Source organism: Thamnophis sirtalis, unplaced genomic scaffold, assembly GCF_051295495.1.
Source record: "Thamnophis sirtalis isolate CommonGarterSnake01/CBP01778 unplaced genomic scaffold, rThaSir2_p1.2 scaffold_4, whole genome shotgun sequence".
NCBI classification, from domain to species: Eukaryota; Metazoa; Chordata; class Lepidosauria; order Squamata; family Natricidae; genus Thamnophis; species Thamnophis sirtalis.
The window spans coordinates 124,834,409-124,856,420 of record NW_028261384.1 but is presented as its reverse complement, the minus strand read 5'-3'; the positions used below and the strand labels follow the sequence as shown (position 1 = coordinate 124,856,420).

General features: G+C 42.2%; 1 protein-coding gene across 1 annotated transcript; it reads left to right on the top strand.

The window, feature by feature from the left end:
• Positions 1 to 545: 545 nt before the first annotated feature.
• LOC106545896 (angiogenin-like) lies at positions 546 to 20,620 on the top strand. Its single transcript, XM_087712178.1, has 4 exons — positions 546 to 708; positions 16,515 to 16,604; positions 19,599 to 19,672; positions 20,213 to 20,620. The coding sequence occupies exons 1-4, from the start codon at positions 546 to 548 to the stop codon at positions 20,618 to 20,620; spliced, it is 735 nt and encodes a 244-aa protein (XP_087568304.1).
• The last annotated feature ends 1,392 nt before the right edge of the window (positions 20,621 to 22,012 follow it).

Here is a 22,012-nt window from a genome sequence, read left to right as displayed (position 1 = left end):
GGGCATTTTGGAGGCTTTGGGGGCCATTTTTGAGACTTTTTTGGGCCTGTTTTCAATATTTTTTTCAGTCCATTTCCCCCCAAAAAATGGGCCAAAAAAGCCTTAAAAATGGACCAAGATAAGCTTCAAAAATGGGCCAAGTAAAGCCTCAAAACAGCCCAAAAAGCCTCAAAAATGGCCCAGGAAAAACCTTGAAAATGTGCTAAGAAAATACTCAAAAATGGCCGTAAAAAGCCTCAAAAACGGCCCGAAAAGTGTCGAAAATTGATAGAAAAAAGGCTGGAAAAGTGCCAAAAAAAAAAGGCCCGGAAAAAGGGCTAAAAATGAGGCGTGTGCAGAGGCCAAAACCTTTTTTGTTGTTGTTTTCCTCTTCTAAATTTAGGTGCATCTTATAAGCCAAAAAATGTAGGTATCTAACTTTGACCCTCTTCTCTGTTTCCCCTTCCTTCTCTCTTCTTTGTCTGTAGGCGCCAGAAGGAAGAGAGAGAGAAGTCATGGCTGCCAAGATAATTTACTTATTCTGCATCCTCTTTTCTTGGGTCGCCATGGAGACAGAAGCGGCCAGTTTTGGAGAGTTCAAACGGAAATATGTAGATTATCCAGTGACACAGGCTTCAAATGTTGACGAGTATTGTGAAAAGTTAAAGATGTCCAGAGGCCAGAATTCACCTACTGTATATATCCATCTTTCAAATACTGATCTAAAACGTATTTGCCCTAAGCAATATACTGGGGAATGGACCACATTCTACCCTGTTCCATTAACTTATTGTTCAGGAACTTCGGATTCCACTAGTTTTTCTGACTCTCGTGAGATTACGGTTTCTTGTCAGAATGGTTTGCCCGTTGCATTCAAGGCAATTGCCTAGATAGAGACAGATGTTAATTGGATCAAGATCCTTTTCATGTCAATGCTCTGCCATAGAGGCAGAGTTGACTGGGAATTGTGCTTTGCTCTAGCATTGCTTTAAAGCCGAATTGGTATTTTTCAGAAGTTGCATTTCACTTCCATTCTTTCGGGTATTTCTTCTTTGTTGCAGGCTGTTCTTCTTTTATGATTAATGCAGTTCCAATCACCCCATTTCTAGAGGAACATCTGTCGCCCTGATGGGTGGGCCTGGCCAGGAAGTGAACCAGTGGTTGATTCCGGGTGATACGCTCCGGTATGACCGTACCATATCGTAACGGTGTTTCCGTTGGGCCCATCCACCCGCCCTCGTTCCTTACCTCTTTTTAAGTTAGCGGGCCATTTCTGCCTGTGCGACCTCCACCGAGCAGCTGGCGCATCGCAGGTGGTGACGTGCACATGCGGGCGCAGAGGTGGATGTCCAGCCCCATTGCAGCATACCGGTTGCGACAGGATCCGAAACTCACCACTGAAGTGAACCTCATAGGAAGTTATTTTATTAAATTTAGCAATTATAAAAGAATCTTGAAACTTTGATTGTGCTGCACCTCCTTCATTCTTTGACATTTGTTGAATCTGAACATGTTCTTCATTATCTACTTTATGTGTGAACTGATTGATCCTTTCTTGCTGTGATAATGGAAATAGCAATCAATACAATACATATTTCTTTAAGCATCATGTTATATTTTGTTCAGTCTTTTATTCAGAGAAATCCTGAACCTGAGACAGGGGAAGAAGCGATAACTGCAGGGGAGGGGGGAGGGCGGTCAAGAAATGTTACCTCGATAAATCAGAATAAACAGTTAGGTCTTCTGACTAAAACTAAATATTTCTAACACAGGTTTGTTTTCCTTCTTTCTTCCATGAGGACTTTCTTTCCTTCTCACGTCTGGCCCTTTCCTCCAGGACAAATTTTAGATCCTCAGAAAAATCCCCCCCCCCAGTTTTCAACTCTCCACAGTCCTGCTTTATTCATTTCATCAGAAATGAATTTAAAAAAACCTAGAAGACTTATTATTAGTGATTTATACTACCACAAAAAAACCAGTATTTTGTCTGTTTTGATCTCTTTTAAAAAATAATTGATGCACCAAATGATCAAAGATATATATTTGTATGTGTGTATGTGTGTATGTACGTACGTACGTACGTACGTACATACATACATACATACATACATACATACATATTCGTAGATTTTCACAGGTATAGGTATGTAGGTCTTGTTGTATTCGGGTCTTTTTCCGTGTAAGATTGATATACATACTATATTGCCAAAAGCAGTTATCCCAGCAATGATGGCCACATATACAGAACAATGGAAAGAAGCAGGTGCATTTTCAGAAAACTATAAACTTATAGGTTCCTCTAACTCCTCTGATCTCTTTTGTCAACAAGGTGAAGTGCAGGGCCAATATATACACTACGTTAATACAATCTGCTCTAAATCCGTCTGCATTTTTATTGATTTATTAAAGTCAATATCTACCCATCTCAGTCAATTATTCTGGGTAGCTTACAACACTGAAATATTTTTAAACTATATTCAAAAATAAATATACTGTCCAAAAATTGGAGGAAAATTAAATCCTCTATTACTATGTTCTATACCCGTCATGGCTAAACTATGGCACATATGCCACAGGTGGCATGCAGAGCCCTTTCTGTGGGCATGCAAGCCACCCCCCAGCTCACCTCCATCGCGCATACGCATGCGTCTCCCGCTGGCCAGATGATTTGGGGGTCTCTGCTGCACATGTGGGAGATGCACGCACATGCAGGTTGTGATACACAATTTCCAAATCAGAAGTGAACTTAATTGGAAAGAAAGTAAGCAGCTGCATTGAGTATGCTTGAAGAGGCCTTACAAGGCAGGAGTCAGTCATTATTTTGCTGTCTTAGATTCCATGTTCGCCTTCTGTTATGGGAATTCTGTTCTGAATGGGAATTCTATTAACATAATTTTTCAATAAAGTAGAATTGGCTCATCTAGTTATGTTTCCTGTACATTGTATATCTGGCAAGCGAATAAGAGGTCTGCGAGAACTCAGAAAGAAAAAGAGGCAGGCACTATTATTTCACTTCAGGATTTTAGGGGAAAAGTTGGAATTGTAATTGAACAATGCAAGGATTCAGTTTACCCATGTTGTTATGGCCTTACTGTCAAAAGGATTACTAGGTGTAGCTCTATTTAGTTTTACTCGAGATGTAGATTGTATCTATAGAATATGAGCAAAATAACACTACCAGCCACATCTGTAACTTGAAGAAACACAACTCCAAATTAGAATTGATCCTATTTTTCTTAGAAACCTTTAAGTTGTGTTTTGAACAGATGGAGAGGCATTAGCAGAGCACAAACCTTGGCTTCTTTTCAGGCCACGGAGAAAATTGTTGTTCATTTCATTTTCTAAACTTCTTAAGGAACCTGAGTGACTTCATTCCTAAATGGGGTATTATAATATCCAATTCACACTCTGTATTTGATTTCCAAATCCATCATTTAAGGTCTTTGTGATTTTGTTCAGTTCTAGCTTAAACAGAAGAACTCAGAGAAATGAGAGGAGATTCAGTTTTTAGAAAATCAGAAATGGCGTTCTATTAGAAGGGAGAGCATGAGAGAGAGAGAGAAGTCAAAAAGAGCGTGGCACGACATAACCGCGAACGTCAAAAGCGTGCTGACAACACCGCGGCGCTAAAACCACGATGTCAAAAGTGCGCCCACAACAGTGCGCCCACAACAGTGCGCCGACAGAAGCGCGATTTAACTTAAAGTAAGGTTTAGGGTTAGGTTTAGGGGTAGGTTTAGGGTAGGTTTAGGGTAGGTTTAGGGTAGGTTTAGCGTTAGGTTTAGGGTTATTTTTAGGGTTATGTTACAGCGCGCTTCTGTCGGCGCGCTGTTGTCAGTGCGCTGTTCTCACACGGTTTTGACGTTGCGGTTTTGTCACCGCGCTTTAGTCACACGCGCTTTAGTCTACCGCGGTTTTGTGGTGGAACCAAAAAGAGAATCTTCAGAAGAATTGGACTGAATACTTTAGTTACATGACAGGCTTCCAGGGTTAGGTTTAGGGGTAGCTTTAGGGTAGGTTTAGGGTAGGTTTAACGTTAGGTTTAGGGTTATTTTTAGGGTTATGTTACAGCGCGCTTCTGTCGGCGCGCTGTTGTCGGTGCGCTGTTCTCACGCGGTTTTGACGTTGCGGTTTTGTCACCGCGCTTTAGTCACACGCGCTTTAGTCTACCGCGGTTTTGTGGTGGAACCAAAAAGAGAAACTTCAGAAGAATTGGACTGAATACTTTAGTTACATGACAGGCTTCCAGAGAGGAGGGTCTTTTTGATGCCAAATAGGAAGAGATTATGCAATAGCAATAGCAATAGCAATAGCAGTTAGACTTATATACCGCTTCATAGGGCTTTCACCCCTCTCTAAGCGGTTTACAGAGTCAGCATATCGCCCCCACAGTCCGGGTCCTCATTTCACCCACCTCGGAAGGATGGAAGGCTGAGTCAACCTTGAGCCGGTGAGATTAGAACCACTGAACTGCAGATAACAGTCAGCTGATGTGGCCTGCAGTACTGCACCCTAACCACTGCGCCGCCTCGGCTCTTAGCATTAAGACATTTTAAAACAAACTTTAATTAATTAAAAATTAAATTAATTAATTAATAGTCTTTGCACAAGGGAAATAGACAATGGAAGGAACGGTCTTGAAACATGGTGGGTTTCATTGATGCACTTAAAAAGGATTGTAGAGAACAGATGAAAAAAAATATATATAGTTGTTTAGAAAAAGGGAGTAATCTGCCAAATTGAGGTAAAGAAAGGTGTTCAAATACTTCAATTTAACAGGACAATCATTGGAATATGAGTTTTCTCTTTGGGCCGAAATGTCTCAGGGGCCAAATTCTAATTCAAATTTTGCTTTGTTTTCTTAGAAAATCTCTGCTATTGAGGTTTCCTTCTACAACTAATTCTTTCAAATACTCTGTCCAGGTATGTTTATTCTACCTCAGGGTTTTTGGCATGCTCAACCCCTTTCTTTTTATCACAATATTTGATTGCTCTGTTATTCATAACTGATATTTTCTCCTTTGATAAGTAAATAAAATAAAAAGTTGCTGAATTGAAATGACACAAAATGGCTCTGGAATTCATCCTGAAAGAAAAGGTCTCCCATGCTCTCCCCTGCAACCTTTGGGATGGCATGTTGACCATCTTCATGGTTTCGTATTTCCTTTTCTCCCATCTTTTCATAGGAGCCAGAAGAGCGAGAGAGAATCCGTGGCTTCCAAGGGAATCCTCCTGCTCTGCATGCTCTTTTCACTTGCTTGGAACGTCTTGAAGACAGAAGCTGACAGTTTCGAAATCTTAAAAAAGAATCATTTAATTTATCCATGGACCAGCCCTCCAAAAGGTGTCACCTACTGTGAATACATGATGAAGTCCAGAAACCTGACTCATTTAATGGTTAATACATTTATTCATGTCCCAGAAAATCATTTAAAAGACATTTGCCCTGAGAAATATGTTGGTCTATTTTATATCTGCTGATGCTTTTCCAGTTACTGTTTGTTTTGCTTATAATGAATATTTTGGTGTAAGTTTAACACATACTGTTATAACGTTTTGTCAAAATGGATTGCCATTAAAATTATGGCAGAGAGGATTTCTTTCATGGGATTCAAATAATTTAAGAACCGGTTCTGTGCCCGAATGATTTCTTCCAACAACCAGTTCACCAAACTGCTCAGAAAGTTAACAACCAGTTCTCCTGAAGTGGTGCAAACTGGCTGAATCCCACCACTGAATGGCTCCATTGATTTTATAAAGCCCTTTTTCTTGATAAAATTCTGCAACAAAGAGAGAGAGAGATCAGGGTTTATGCTTTGCTGAATCACTGCATTAGATCCAACTTGGGAGTTTTCAGAGGGTCACATTTCCCTTCCATTCTTTGCGGGTTTCTTTCTGTCTTCTTTGTTCCTTGTTCTTTTCCCCTTATGAACTTTAAATTGTCCTATTTCGGGAGAGAGTTCTACCAGCCCCAGTGAGTAAAGGAGTCATGGAAGTGATCCCCAAAGGAAGGCTAAAGCCCCTCTATTGAAATGGGCTGTGATGAAAGGATCTTGCAAGTCTCATTGTGCTGTTCCTCCTCCTTTATTCTTCTCTGCAGTAACCTGTGCAGTTGCAAATTGTTCTTTACTATGTACTTTGTGTCATGTGATTGAATCTTGAAATTCCCCTCCATGCTATCATATAATAAATCTTTCTTTAAGCATCCTGTTATATTTTGTTCAGTCTTTTTTTTTTTAAAAAAAACAACAACAACTATTGGGGCTTGTCATTAAGGTGACCAGATTTTCAGATTGGTAAAAGAGGGACACCACTGACCGGGGGGGGGGGGGGGGCTTGATTAAAAATTTTATATTTTGTCAAAAGGTCACCCCAGGACACTGAAACCAGCATAAATACGAATCTGTTGCCAAACAAAATTGTGATCACGTGACCATGTGGATGCTGCAACGGACGCTAAGTGTGAAAAATGGTCGCAACCATTGACTTATAAATAGACTAATGTTCTGAAAACCTGACCTAAATTACTATATATTTTAAATAGCTGTAAAGCTATGCTGAAAAAGTTGTTCTCAAGGTATTGCGATAAATTCAATAAAAAGAAGGGAATTCTTCATGAACTTAAGGAGAAATGAGAGTATTGGATAGTAAATGGGCAAATAAAATTACCAATCAAAGAGAATATTTGCACCTCAGGGTTGAAATGAGATATTCTCTCCTACTCTTTCCTCTTCCTCTCTTCTCTCTCTGTCTCTCCCATCCTCTTTCTCTTTGTCTCTCTTCTCTTTCTCCTTCTTTTCCATTTTTCCTCCACTTATTCTTTCTTTCTCCCTTCTCTCTCCTCTTGTCTCTTTCTGTCTCTCATCCCTCTTTCTCTTAGTCTCTCTTCTCTTTCTCCTCCTTTTCCATTCTTCTGTCAGTTTCTCTCTCCTTCTCCCTTCTCTCTCCTTTGTCTCTTTCTCTCTCTCACCCTCTTTCTCTTTGTCTCTCTTCTCTTTCTCCTTCTTTTCCATTTTTCCTCCACTTATTCTTTCTTTCTCCCTTCTCTCTCCTCTTGTATCTTTCTGTCTCTCATCCCTCTTTCTCTTAGTCTCTCTTCTCTTTCTCTCTCCTTCTTTTCCATTCTTCTGTCAGTTTCTCCTTCTCCCTTCTCTCTCCTTTGTCTCTTTCTCTCTCTCTCTCTCTCTTATCCTCTTTTTTTCTTTCTCTCTTCTTCTTTCCCACTCTTCTGTCACTTTCTCTCTCCTTCTCTGTCTCTTTCTGTCTCTCTCCCCTCTTTTTTCTTCCTCTCTCCCACTCTTTTATCACTTTCTCTTTACCACCCAACCTGTCCCCATACTTATCTTTGACTGATCATGTTTGCAATAATTTACCTTTTCTAAATAGGCGCAGTTCCCTCGCTCAATCAAACAAACACACAAACACACACAAACCCATTTTTCTCCAAACTTTGGTCACAGCATGGTTCTGACTTCAGCTGGTGGGAACAGCTTTCTCCTTTCCCCGTCCAGTTTGGCAGCGAGTCTAGCGGAGAGCTGTCCCCATCCCCGGTGACTGGGGCGGAGCGGGGGTATCGAGAAGGCAGGCCCGGCTCTTCTTGGCTTCTGCCTCTCCTTGCAGCATATAAGAAACGGCTCGTGGTGACAGATAAAAAGAGGAGATCGCGACGGAGAAAGAGCATCCTCCATTAGCGCTGCGCTCCCTCCCTTCCCTACTTCTGCACCCTGACTAGTTTCCCCTCCCACCTTGGAAGTGCCCCGCTCACCATCTGCCGGTGGGCGTCTCCGGCGATCCCCCACTGACGGTGAAAAAAAGGCCCAACACCACGCGCAGGGCGGAAAAGAGCAGCGCCATCGTCACCTTCACTCTTTCTCTCGCCTTTCCCTCCCGTTGGCCGCCAGCCAGAAGAGGTGGAACCGGGGCGGGGGCACAGAAAGGAGGCTGGGAAAGCCACCCCGGACAGCTTTCTCGCACACATGATGGGCGCAACTTGGGAGACACAGGGAAAGGCGCCCACTCGCCAGTCCGCCCACCCACCCTTGGTCTCCGGGGGCGGAACCTCCCCAGCGCCTTCCTTCGTGCCCTGCGGAGTTTCTCACACACAGGATGGGCACGACCTGTGAGACACAGGGAAAACTCTGCAGGGCGCGAAGGAAGCAACGCGGCAGCAGCAGAGCTGGGAAGGTGCTGCCCCCGGAGCCCAAGGGTGAGCGGGCTGGCGCGGGCTGGCGAGCAGGCACCTTTCTCGCACACAGGATGGGTGCAACCTGGTAGACACAGGGAAAGGCACCCGCTCGCCAGTCCGCCCATCCACCCTTGGGCTCCCGGGGCAGCATCTCCCCAGTGCCTTCCTTTGCGCCCTGCTTAGTTTGTCGCACACAGGACGGGCGCGACCTGGGAGACACAGGGAAAGGCGCCCGCTCACCAGTCTGCCCATCCACCTTTGGGCTCCCGGGGCAGCACCTCCCCAGCGCCTTCCTTTGCGCCTTGCAGAGTTTCTCGCACACAGGACAGGCGCAACCTGGGAGACACAGGGAAATCTCCGCAGGGCGTGAAGGAAGCAGCGCTGCAGCAGCGGAGCTGGGAAGGTGCTGCCCCCGGAGCCCAAGGGTGAGCGGGCTGGCACGGGCTGGCGAGCGGGCGCCTTTCTCGCACACAGGGAAGGGGAGGAGGGCGGCGGCGGCTGTTTCACTAACCCCACGCAGGTTACTAAAGGCCCGCAGCAGCAGCAGCAGCAGCAGCTGACGACGACCTCGCGCAACGGTCCTTGGGGGTGCTGCGGAAGCCCTGCCAAAGGGCCCCTTTCCCAGCTCAGAGCGGGATGAGCAGCGAGCGGAGCCTCATTTAAAACAACGGCCATGGCCACTCGTTCGCTCCGCCGCTCTTGCGTGGAGGTCTGAGGAGGCAGAGGGGTGGGAGGGGCGCAAAGGAACCAGCGCGGCGGCGCTTGGCGAGCATGCGCCTTTCTCGCACACAGGGAAGGGGAGGAGGGTGGCGGAGGCTGTTTCACTAACCCCACGCAGGTTACTAATTCCCGGTTTACTCACCAGTGAAGCAGCAAAACAAAGCAAACGGCCGCGAAGGCGAAATGAAATGGAGACTCCTGCGACTCATGCGGCGTGCTAAGCAGACTCCAGCCAATCAGTGAGCTGGCTGGGATGGAAAACTTTAAGCACGCCACATTTTCCATCCCAGCCAGCTCACTGATTGGCTGGAGTCCAGGCCAATCAGTGAGTGGCAGGCTGGGCTGGCTTAGGGAATGGAATGAGCGAGCTAGCGGCAGCTGATGATGGGCGTGGGAACCAGTGAGCGCCAAAATAAAGCAGGTTTTTTTGAGAACCGGGCAGGACGTGGGAAAAATGACAAAAAGTCGTGTCTGTCCCGCCAGATGCAGGACGTCTGGTCACCCTACTTATCATGAATGGGGAAGAGAGGATAACAAGGGTGGAGGAGGCCAAGAACTTTGATCTGTGTGAATCAGAATAAATATATTCACCTTCTGAGAGTGAATATTTCTTCATCTGGGTTGTTTTACTTCTTGTACATTTTTTTTTACTATCAGATATTGTGAAGTCCTCTATAAAGAGGCATGCATAAGTGCCTAATGCCCCTTTCTTACTGTCCCTATTTATTTCTTATTCATGTTTATTCTTATTCCTGTTATTTTGTGCATGAGTGACAGACTAAATAAATTAAATAAATAAATAAAAATGAAGATGGAGTTGGCAACTGTGGTTTAAACTCAAAAGGAGTATCCCTTCAATAAGGATTTTCCTTCCTGCTAACCATTTGGCTTTTGCTCTCAGGAAAAAATTCAGATGCTCTGAAAATTCCTAGAGCCGAGGTGGCGCAGTGGTTAAATGCAGCACTACAGGCTACTGCTAGATCAGCAGTTCAGCAGTTCAAATCTCACCGGCTCAGGGTTGACTCAGCCTTCCATCCTTCCGAGGTGGGTAAAATGAGGACCCAGATTGTTGGGGGCAATATGCTGACTCTCTGTAAACCGCTTAGAGAGGGCTGAAAGCCCTATGAAGCGGTATATAAGTCTACTGCTATTGCTATTGCTATTGCTATTAAAATTCCTGCCAGATTTTAAGTCTACATAATCTTGCTTTGCTCTGGAAAAGGCACATTTACAGAAATAGGAAAATGCTTTGGGTTTTTTTTTTTCTAAAATGAAGCAGTGACATCTTTACTCTGATTTGCCATAGTCATCATGGAAATGCTTGGCACATAATCCTCCCATGATGCTCTCCATTTAGGACTGACAAGGCTAAGAATTAAAGCTTGTTGTCATTCTCAAGTCTGATCAGATAAGAGCCAGAAAGATCTCTGGGTGGATAATTGTTAGAAATTGTGTTTACATATAGTCCGACAGATCAAACAAACTGTTAGATCGGGTAATGGAAAGGCACACAAGGCTAAAGGCAACAACAGCTCTTTATTAAAGTACAACAAGTGAGAACAATCCAGCGAAGGTTGAGTCTGACCGTGGCATGACAAAACCGCGCTCGTTAAAATAGCGGTGATAAAATCGTGTCACTAAAGCCATGACGTCATCACCGCGCGTCATCACCGCTGTGACAACAGCGCGGCAACAGAAGGGCGCTTTAAAACGGTGCCGCAGCAGAAAGCCGATTTCAATTAAGGTAAGGGTTAGGATTAGGTTTAGGGGTTTGTTTTAGGGTTAGGTTTAGGGTTAGGTTTAGGGTTAGAGTTAGGGTTAGGGTTAGGTTTAGGGTTAGGTTTAGGGTTAGATTTAGGGTTAGGTTTAGGGTTAGGTTTAAGGTACTGAGTGCTTGGGAATGCACGGATTTGCCCTCTGCGATTATGTCATCGCGGTAGGGTCGCGTTTTTTCTTAGTGCTTCGAACGGCGCGAATTAGTCTTCGCTCTTATGTCTCTGCGGATAAGGGCTTCGCGGATTTGTGGTGGAACCGAGTCTGACAGCAGCCCTTTTATAGGGAGCTGTCAGACCCTTCGACCAATGAGATTAAACCTCTCTTCCCACCAGAACAGAGGACCTTGGTGGAAACCACTATAGTTGAAGCAAGTATCTAACATAAACTGTACAGCCTTACAACCATTTAACTGTGACACACAATCTCCTCAGAACAAAAGGACCTTAGATTATATATCATAGAGTATTTCTAGCTAGTTTACAAACACTGCCATCTACTGACTGGGTGCTTCTGTAGTTGTTACAATACAAAACATATTCATACACATATTCCAACATCCTCACTCTACAACTATTCCTTATATAAGTTCCATTTCAGATCTCAATTCTATAAATTTGTTTCTTATGCTTTTTCTTGTCTTTAAAATACTGGACATGGATCAAGATCAACTCCTGCACTGCAGCCCCTTCGCCTGCAGCTCAGGGGTGGGTTGCTGCCAACATAACTGCCAGTTTGGTGTGCAAAACATGTTGCCGACATGCCTAATGTGCACTCTGCGCACGTGCGCATTTGCACCTAAAAAGGTCTGTGCATGTGCACAATGGTAGAACATTTCTGCATATGAAGATTGTTCTGCACATTCGCAGAACCTAAAATCAAAATGGCAGTTCAGGGGCGTGGCAGGCCAAGTTAGTACCTACTCGGCCAAATAGCAATAGCAATAGCAGTTAGACTTATATACCGCTTCATAGGACTTTCAGCCCTCTCTAAGCGATTTACAGAGTCAGCATATTGCCCCCAACAACAATCCGTTTTACCCACTTCGGAAGAATGGAAGGTTGAATCAACCCTGAGCCGGTGAGATTTGAACAGCCGAACTGTAGAACTGCAGTCTGCCGAAGTAGCCTGCAGTGCTGCATTTAACCACTGCGCCACCTCGGCTCACCTCATTCCAACCTGATAGGACCCATCTCTGCTGCAGCTACCGTGCATCACAAAAGTAATACAAAGAAAGATAACTATTTGGCTGAAGTGGTGTAGGGTTTCCTGCCTAAGCACTGGCAAGCCACTCCCATCTGGTCACATGGGTGGCAAACCACTCCCATCCAGTCACATGGGTAGCAAGCCACTCCCACAAAGGAGGACATGCCCACAGGGTAGGTTCGAACAATTTTTGAAACCCATCCCTGCTAAGCAGGGGGTTAGACTAGAAGACCTCCAATGTCCCTTTCAACTGTCCTATTCTATTCTGTTCTGTTCTGTTCTAGTACCAAAGTGCCTTGTGCATCTGACTGAAATATTCTATTTGCAGTAAGGCCACCTGAAAATGAATGATTGCTTTAAGAAGGTTAAAAAAATTGCCAGTTAAATTTGGATTGACACCTGAAGAAATTCAGGATATTTGCCAAACTAGACTTCCTTGGGCTATAACAGGGATGTCAAACTGGCAGCCTGCGGGCCGGATACATCAAGCACAGGCCAAGCCCACCCCAGCTGCACAAAGGTGAAAAATGTTGCAAAACATCACATGACACAATGAGTTTCACACCTGTGGTATAGAACATGATTGTAGGGGTATTTCTTTCCTCCAATTTCTGGACAGCATATTTATTTTTGAATGACCTTCTCATTTTAAAGCTTGCAATAATTGTGATATTAAATTTAATTTATGATTCAAAATTGCAATTTTGAATTTGTAAGCTGCCCAGAATCAGTGATTGAGACAGGTGGCTGTAGAACTTTAATAAATCAATTTTAAAAAAATTCAGCCTGATGTAGAACAGATTATATTAACTCACTGCATATATTGGCTCAGTACTTGGAGTGGTGGCATAGAGGTGGTGCTCTCGCCTCACAATCAGGAGGCTGTGAGTTCGATCCTAGGTAGAAGCAGATAATTCTCTCTCTGGGCACAGAGAGCCAAGGTGGCGCAGTGGTTAAATGCAGCACTGCAGGCTACTGCTAGATCAGCAGGTCAGCGGTTCAAATCTCACCGGCTCAGGGTTGACTCAGCCTTCCATCCTTCCGAGGTGGGTAAAATCAGGACCCAGATTGTTGGGGGCAATATGCTGACTCTCTGTAAACCGCTTAGAGAGGCCTGAAAAGGCCTATGAAGCGGTATATAAGTCTACTGCTATTGCTATTACATTGAGACTATATCTGCTGGGGAAAAAAAAGTCTGCATTGGCATCCGGCCATTATAACACTCTGCTTCTTCCATTCAGCTGCCCTGAGTCCAATCTGCAAGGGATTATGGGATCGTTAAATGAAGATGATCTATTGGCTCAGTACTTCACCTTGTTGACAAAAGGGGTCAAAGTAGCCCAATTGATAAACCAGAATTAATAAGGGCTTGGAACATTTGGAGCTCTCTAAAAATACATCTGCTTCTTTCCATTGTTCTGCCTGAATCTGATTCTTTGCCATCATTGTTGGATATACCTGCTCATTTGTTTGTTGAAACTAGCATTGAATGATGCATCAGGGTTGTTGAACTTAAGTTGCAAGAGAAAAAAATAACTAACTGAAGGAAGACGTCTCTGAGGGTTCTGGTTAGAAAGATTTATGATGATTGACAAACAAAAAAAGCATTTTTTTAAAAAAATATTTCTTATTATGCATTTTCTTTTATTCTACTTCACATTTCCAGTTTTGCAACAGTGTACAGGCCATATCAAATCCTTTTAAAATATACATAGTATTATACACCCTGATCATAACCATTATTCTTATGGTCATACAGCATATTCTCTTTTAAATACATGATATTGTACATCACAGTTATAGCCCTTATTTTCATAGTTGTAGGATAACACTCTGTATATTTCACATTCTATACAATAGCAATAGCAATAGCAATAGCAATAGCAATAGCAATAGCAATAGCAGTTAGACTTATATACTGCTTCAAGGGCTTTCAGCCCTCTCTAAGCGGTTTACAGAGTCAACATATCGCCCCCAAAGTCTGGGTCCTCATTTTACCCACCTCAGAAGGATGGAAGGCTGAGTCAACCTTGAGCTGGTGAGATTTGAACCGCCCAACTGCAGCTAGCAGTCAGCTGAAGTGGCTGCAGTACTGCACTCTACCCACTGCGCCACCTCGGCTCTATAGTCACATACAGTCCAATATTAACATTGCTTACAGTGTGTATGTGTGTGTGTGTGTGTGTGTGTGTAAATACATACATATACATACATGCATACATTTCTAGTTTGCTGATCTTCTTTTGTTATTAAGTTTCTGTTCACTGCACCTGTTATCTAGCCATTTATACAATAAGTCCCATGTTGAGTAATACTCTATTTCCCCTTCATTTTTATGCTCCATCGTTAACCTGTCCAGTTTGGCACATTCTAATATTTTCTTTATTACCATTTCATCTGTAGGTATATTTCCCTTTTTCCAATTTTGTGCATATGTAATCCTAGCTGACGCTATTACATGTAACATTAAGTATATGATTCTTTTATTGCATTTCCCTGGTAGTATACCTAATAAGAGAGGGACGCAGTGGCTCAGTGGCTAAGACACTGAACTTGTCAATCATAAAGGTCAACAGTTCAATGGTTCGAATCCCCAGCGCCCCATAATGGAGTAAGGTCCCGCTATTTGTCCCAGCTTCTGCCAACCTAGCAGTTCAAAAGCATGTTAAAATGCAAGTAGAAAAATAGGAACCACCTTGGTGGGGAGGTAAAAGAGTTCTGTTCTCCTTTGGTGTTTAGATATGCTGGCCACATGACCACAGAGACATCTTTGGACAGTGCTGGCTCTTCAAATTTGAAACAGAGATGAGCATCGCCCCCTAGAGTCATAAATGACTAGCACATATGTGCGAGGGGAACCTTTATCTTTATACCTAATAAGAATAGTTCTGGTTTTAGATCTTTGTTGTGTTATCATCTCTTCTAGTCACCCTTTTATCTTTGCCCAAAAAGGTCTTTAAATAATACCAGAAAAGTTCTGGAGACAAAAGGACTGTGATAAGCTTAAATAACCCTAACCTATCCTAACTTTAACTGTGCAGTTAATCTACTGAGCACTAATAATAACATATATGCTAGACTTCTCTATATGAGATTTAATGAATAATATAGGATATTGGCTGAGGAACAAGATGATTTCAGATATTTAATGAGTTACAAACAAAAAATTTATCCATATAAAATGGCTTCAAATGCCAAAGTTCTAGCAAGTTTTTTAAAAAAACATTAAAATGATATTCTATTTTCATAGCGTAACACAAGTAACTTTGTATAAATTATAAAAAATGTTTTATTTGTCCTATTTGATGACTGCTATGAGAAATTGTTGGACCCTTTATATCAAAAATTTGAAATGCATCCAAAATTGGGCAGGGCCTGGAAGGTGTGTATATACAGATGGCACTAGGGGTGAACTTCAGCAGGTTCTGACAGGTTCTGGAGAACCGGTAGCAGAAAGTTTGAGTAGTTCAGAGAACTGGCAAATACCACCTCTGGCTGGTCTCAGAGTCAGGAGGGAATGGGGATTTTGCAATATTCTTCCCCTAGAATGGGGAGGGAATGGAGACTTTGCAGTATTCTTTCCCCTGGAATGGGGAGGAAATGGAATGGGGAGGGAATGGAGAATTTGCAATATCCTTCCCCTGCCATGCCCACCAACCCACGCCCACTGAACTGGTAGTAAAACAAATTGAATTTCACCACTGGATGGCACCATTATGGGATGGCACCATTAAGGAGAGAAGCAACTTAGAACTGAGGAGAAATTTCCTGAAAGTTAGAACAATTAATCAGTGGAACAGCTTGCCTCCAGAAGTTGTGAATGCCCCAACATTGGAAGTCTAAATTAAGAAGATGTTGGAGAGCCATTTGTCTGTAACGGAATAGGGTTTCCTGCCTAGGCAGGGGGTTGGACTAGAAGACCTCCAAGGTCCCTTCCAACTCTGTTATTGTATTGTATTATCTCTTGACACCTGCAGGTCTGTGGAAAGTCCCCAGGGAAACAACCAATGTCCTAAGAGGCCAGGGACCATGCAGTGTTCCTAAAGAGCCTCCCTATGTACTAAGAACATCTTGATACCTTATCTACTGTGTGCCAGACTTTCTGGGTGACTCCTGTATCTCTTATGTTTGCCATCCTTGCTGGGTGGAGTGTAAGAAAGAGGTATAAATACAATAACCTTTGTGTGGTTGGGGCTACTTCTCTGTTAGAGAGGCCCGTCTTTGATCAGCTGAATGAGCCTGTATGCTTAAAGACAAATACCTGGTATTTTGTCTCTATTTGCCAAGCCACACCTCAAATTCGGCACAACACCAGGTCATCAGATTATTTTTTAAAATTTGAAATTCATATCAGCAGGAATTGATGATGAATGTGGGCCTAGATGTGAGGTTGGGAACAGTGCTTCAAACACTCTGAAGGCAGAGAAAGTTAATATTTGACAGATGAAAAGGGGAAAATATCCAGTGGAGCATATCTACCTCCAAAACACCAGAAGAGAATAATGACCAGCTTTTGTTCTTAAGGAAATATAACCTAAGAAAATGACGAACAGTTCCTTACATTGATTAACTTGTTTGACGCGTGGCAACATTATTCTTCATTATTCTTTCCATTTCTTTCTTTCCATTTCTACTCCATGATGCCACAAAGCACTGCCATATCCATATATAAGCCAACATCAAAAACACTCAAGCAGAAAACTTTCAGTCTATCCTCTGAAGATATCTTCTGTGCCTTGCGGTAGGTAAAAGGTTTTACTTTTGATCGAAGTTAAAACGATCCACAACCTTGCAGCAAAGTGATAAGATAGTGGGAGGTGTGAGAAGAATAGTGTAGAATTGTTCAGTTAAATTCCAGAGGGAGGTCCCTTAAATGTTAAGATGTTGGCTCAGGATAGATCAGGGTTTAAAGTGGCATTAGTGATTTGGAGATGCACAGCTCCAGATAAAAATTGAATTAATTTGAAACAAAATAATTCAGCCACATTGAGCATATTTGAAGAGGCATCAATAAGGCAGGAATTGGTACAGATGCAGATTAACAGAGTTGGACGGGATCTTATAGGTCATCTTGTCTAACCCCCTGCTCAAGCAGGAGACCCTACACTATTTCTATCAAATGGCAGTCCAATCTCTTCTTGAAAGTCTCAAGTGATGAAGTTCCCACAACTTCCAAAGGCAAGCTGCTCCAATGGTTGATTGTTCTCACTGTCAGAAAATTCCTCCTTATTTCTAGGTTGAATCTCTCCTTGGTCAGTTTCCATCCATAATTGGACAGGATCACATGGCTTGAACTCCTGAACAGAAAAGGGGGATCACATGCTTCAAGATGTTGGGTGAAAAAGAAAAAAAGGGCAGAGATGCTGAAAGACCCTGGTTTTATGCCCTCTCTGGACTTTGAACCTGAGCTTGTATTCTGTTTGGTTGTCAGACTCCCATGAGGCCATGCAGGGGCAACTCTGTAGGCTGTGTTTTGAGTCCAAGTTTGGTTGAGCATTGCTTCTTCCAGGTGCCATGTGGTGAGATTGGTAGAGGCAGTGGTGGTATACAATTGGGAGCACTAGGCACCATTCCAGTACGGTGCTCTGGAGGGCCCACCCACCCACCCGTTCTCCTTACTGCTATTTGAGCCAATCAGGGCATTTGCACATGAGCACAGAGCATACAGTGCCTGTGCAACACTCTGCCGAGCAGCTGGAGCATCGCGCACACTATGCACATACACATGGTGGGTGCCCGGCCCCTCTGTACCAGGATCCGGAGCCCACCACTGGTAGAGGGTTAATCCTACTTTTGTTATGCAGAGTAGATTGACTCAGGCCTTAATGGCTCATTAACAAAGGTGGGAGCTGGGTTTCTGCTTCTCTGAGTTTCTACTTCTCTTTTAGGGGAAATTTTTAATATTTTTAATATTCTCTAAAATATTTCAATTCTCTAGGAGAGGAATGATTTTAACTTCCAACAGATCTTGCAATCATCTTCTGAGTGCATGGCTCTGAGGTTTTTACTCTGCTAAAGAAAAAGGGCTGTTTTTATTTCCTGCACTGTCTCAGGGGTTCTTCTTCTTTGGGGTGCACGAGGATCAGAACTGAAGTTCTTTGAAAAGAGAGCAAGGGAGAGCTTGCTTAGGAAGAGAAACTTCAGAAGGAACTGGATTCAATTCTTCACAAATATGAGCAGATTTTAAGGGAAGAAGGTTTTTATGTTCCTAAAGAGGAAGATATTAAACAATGGCACAAAGGCGTTTGAAAGTAAATTTTAATTTAATCTTCAGAAAGACTCATCCTTGCATGCATGGATAATGGAAGGAAATATATCGGAATGTAATGGGACTTATTTAACTGGCGGGTTGAAGCAGAGATTGGAGAGAACAGACATGTTTAGAAAACAGAAGAAACAGAATTCTTTATTGGCCATGATTGGACACGAAAGGAATTTGTCTTTGGTGGATATGCTCCCAGGGTACATAAAAAGACAAGATACATTCATCAAGAATCATATGGGACAACACTTAATGATAATCATAGGGTACAAATAAGCAATCAGGGAACAATCAATATCAATATAAATCATAAGGATACAAGCAATAAAGTTACAGCCCTGCAGTCATAAGTGGAAAGAGATGGGTGATAGGAACAACAAGAAGATTAATAGTAATAGTAATGCAGTCTTAGTGAATGGTTTGACAGTGGTGAGGGAATTATTCGTTTAACAGAGTGATGGCGTTTGGAGAAAAAACTGTTCTTGTGTCTAGTTGTTCTGGTGTGCAGTGCTCTGTAGCATTGTTTTGAGAGTAGGAGTTGAAACAATTTATGTCCAGGATGTTTCTTCCTCATTAACATCTTAAATTTTATATCACTGCTTTAGTCAAAACTCATTTAAAAAGACTTATATGTGACATTTTTAACACCATGTAACTGATTTTCTACGGAAAGGGGGGGGGAACTTTTGCCCCATACAATCAACTTTTCTTTTGTAATTTTCTTTTATTTGTTAACTATAAAATGGAATATAAGCTGAGGATTTAAATTCTCTCTTTGCATGAGAAGAATCGTATTTAATCAGAACGTTCTGAATAAATTGTAATAAAAAGAATGTCAGGCCTGCAGTCATATTGCTTGCTGGATCTTTGGCCTGCCACACACTCTAATATTTTACTATGCTGTTTCATTAGTGGGGAATTGGGAGGGAGAATAATAATGAGTAGAATGTGTTGTTGTTAAAATAAAAACTTTCTTTCTAGAAAACCAAGGTCATTCTTAGTCTCTGCACTTCTGAGCCAGACCGGAACTGGATGGGTGGAACTTCCAGCATGGCAGTGGAAGATTGGACCATGTGATGGACTTGTGGGTGTGGGGACAAGGAAGTCCAGATTCGGGTTTCCACAGATGTGCCAACATGTCTCTCTTAATAAATTGGAACTTAGAGCAATACTTTGCCTTGGACTCTGATTTAATTTTGAATGATATTTGGAATGCTGACAAAGAACTTCTTTTCTTGGTCTGTTTTTTTGGGGGGGAGCGGGGGAGAGAAATATGCATGAAGAGACACCAGCCTAGAGATGTATTTGGCCATCAATAGTCTCCATTTTAAAAGAGGACAAACATAAGCATATTCAAATATTTCATAGGCATTTCAGCAGGACAAACACTTTTGAATATGAGTTTCATTCTTGGATCTGCCTGTCTCAAGAGGACTAATTCTAATTCATCCTGATTCTCCTTTGTCTTACTAGGAAATATCTGCTATCCAGGATTTCTCCCACAAACTGTTTTGTCAAAAATATCAATCTTCCCAGGTATATTTCTTGTATCCCAACCTTCTGTGATCAGAGCATAGTCAGCAGGCTGAACCTCTTCCATTTTTATTACAATATCTGTTTCCATTATAGCAATAGCCCTTAGACATGTACCACTTCACAGGGCTTTACAGCACACTCTAAGCGGTTCAGCCCATTGCCCCCAACAATTTGGGTCCTTCCATCCTCAAGGATGGAAGACTGGGTCAACCTTGAGCGTGGTGAGATTTGAACGGATGAATTGCAGGCAACCAGCAGTCAGCAGAAGTAGCCTGCAGTACTACACTTTAACCACTGCACCACCATGGCTCTTATCATTCATATTTCCCATATTTTCCTTTAATAAGTGGCATGATAAAATATTCAGATATAAAATGGTCACCAACTCCCAAATTAATCTGAAGAAACGATGCAATGAAATGGTTCTGGAATTCATTTTGAAATGGGTGTCCCATCCCATCTTCTTCAAGCCCTGGAGAAGCCCTCTTCACTGTTTCCTGTTTAAATTCTCTCCTTTTTGTTTGTAGGGACCACGAGGGAGAGAGAGAGAGAGAGAGACGGAAGCCATGGCTGCCAATGGAATCCACCTACTCTGGATGCTCTTTTCAGTTCTTTGGATAATCTTGGAAACAGAAGCTGACGGTTTTGAAGACTTCAAACGGAAGCATGTAGATTTTCCAGTGACAGTTTCTGCAGATTATTGTAAAAATATAATGGAGTCCAGGGGCCATTATGAAGCCAATGTATTTATCCATCTCCCAGAGGCTGATTTAAAACATATCTGTCCTAACAGATATACGGGGAAAAAAATCTCAGAAAATCCTGTTCAATATACTTATTGTTCAAAGATTTTTAATCGTTTTTCTGGTGTTCGTAGCACTCGGAGGATTGTTTTTCATTGCCTGAAAGGATTGCCTGTTAAAATTGATTCACTTTATTCTGATCAGAACCAAATTTGATCAAGACCATTTTTGTGACAATGCTCTGCCATAGAAAGAGGGGATTTTTGGAGGGCTCTAACGTTACCTTAAAGCCAACCCTATTTTTTAGAAGGTCACATTTCCCCTGCATTCTTTTGGGTTTCTCTCTGTCTGCATTGTTCCTGGCTATTCTTCTTTTATAATTACTGCAGTTCCAATCACCCCATTTCTACAGCCCTAATGGGTGGGTCTGGCCAGGAAATGAATCCCACAGGAAAGATGAAGCTATTTTTTAAAATTAAAATTAGAAATTATAGAAGAATATTGCAAATCTGATTGTGCTGTACCTCCTTCATTCTCTGACATTTCTGGAATTTGAACACATTCTTTATTCTCTAGTTTATGTGATGTGATTAATCCTTTATTAGGAGACAATAAAATAAATCTTTCTTTAAGCATCCTTTTATATTTTGTTTAGTCTTTCATTCAGAGAAATCCTGAACCTGGGGAAGAGGAGAGAGCTGAGGAATGGGGAGAGAAATGAAACCATGAATTTTTATCTAATGAATAGGATCCATCAACTTCTTTATATACATAACAACACAGGAATAAATGTACAATACCAACATCAGATTCTTCCCACATGCTACAGAGGAGAGATTGTAAGCAGGCAGGCTACACCGAGAATGAGTTTCTCTTAGTTTCAGTTCAGAACTAAGCCACACCCAGACTCCAAACTGTTTCAGCTCCCATTGGCTGACCTTATTACTAAGCCCTATTCATTGGCTGATCTTGTTACCATGTCTCTGCCAGTTCATGAATATTCTGACAAGGATGACCTGTATTTGAGATCTCTAATTCTATAATAGGGTGTGTAGAGTATGCACGATTGAGTCCTGAAATGTCATATAGAGAGTAAAGAAGATACAACCATGGGAGATAATCCATATAGGCAGAGGTTTGTACATAAGCCAAAGAAGGTGAAGTGAGGACTGTAATTCCCAAATTTCCAGCCATCGTGTCCTGAACTTCATGTAAAAGTATTGAGGGAGCATTGATGGAGATGGAACAAGTATTCAAGTCAAAACAGGCAAGAAAACAGTAGGAGAATCCATTCTGTATATATGTACAAAACACCTCAGGAATTCCACAAGTCAGAATAAACAGTTCCATTAGTCTTCTTCCTGAAACTAAATATTTATCTCATAGGATTGTTTTCCTTCTTGTTATGAATGTATATATATTTTTGCCCAACTCCAATATTTTAAAGTACTCTATGAAACTTGAGTTAGCAGCTGTGGTATAAATCCAAATGGAACATCTCTTCAATGAGAACTTTCTTTCCTTTCCACATTTGGCCCTGCTTTTCTATCATTGGGGATTGTCATTTTTTCTGGCCACCTTGGAACATCAAATTTTGTGAGATGGGTA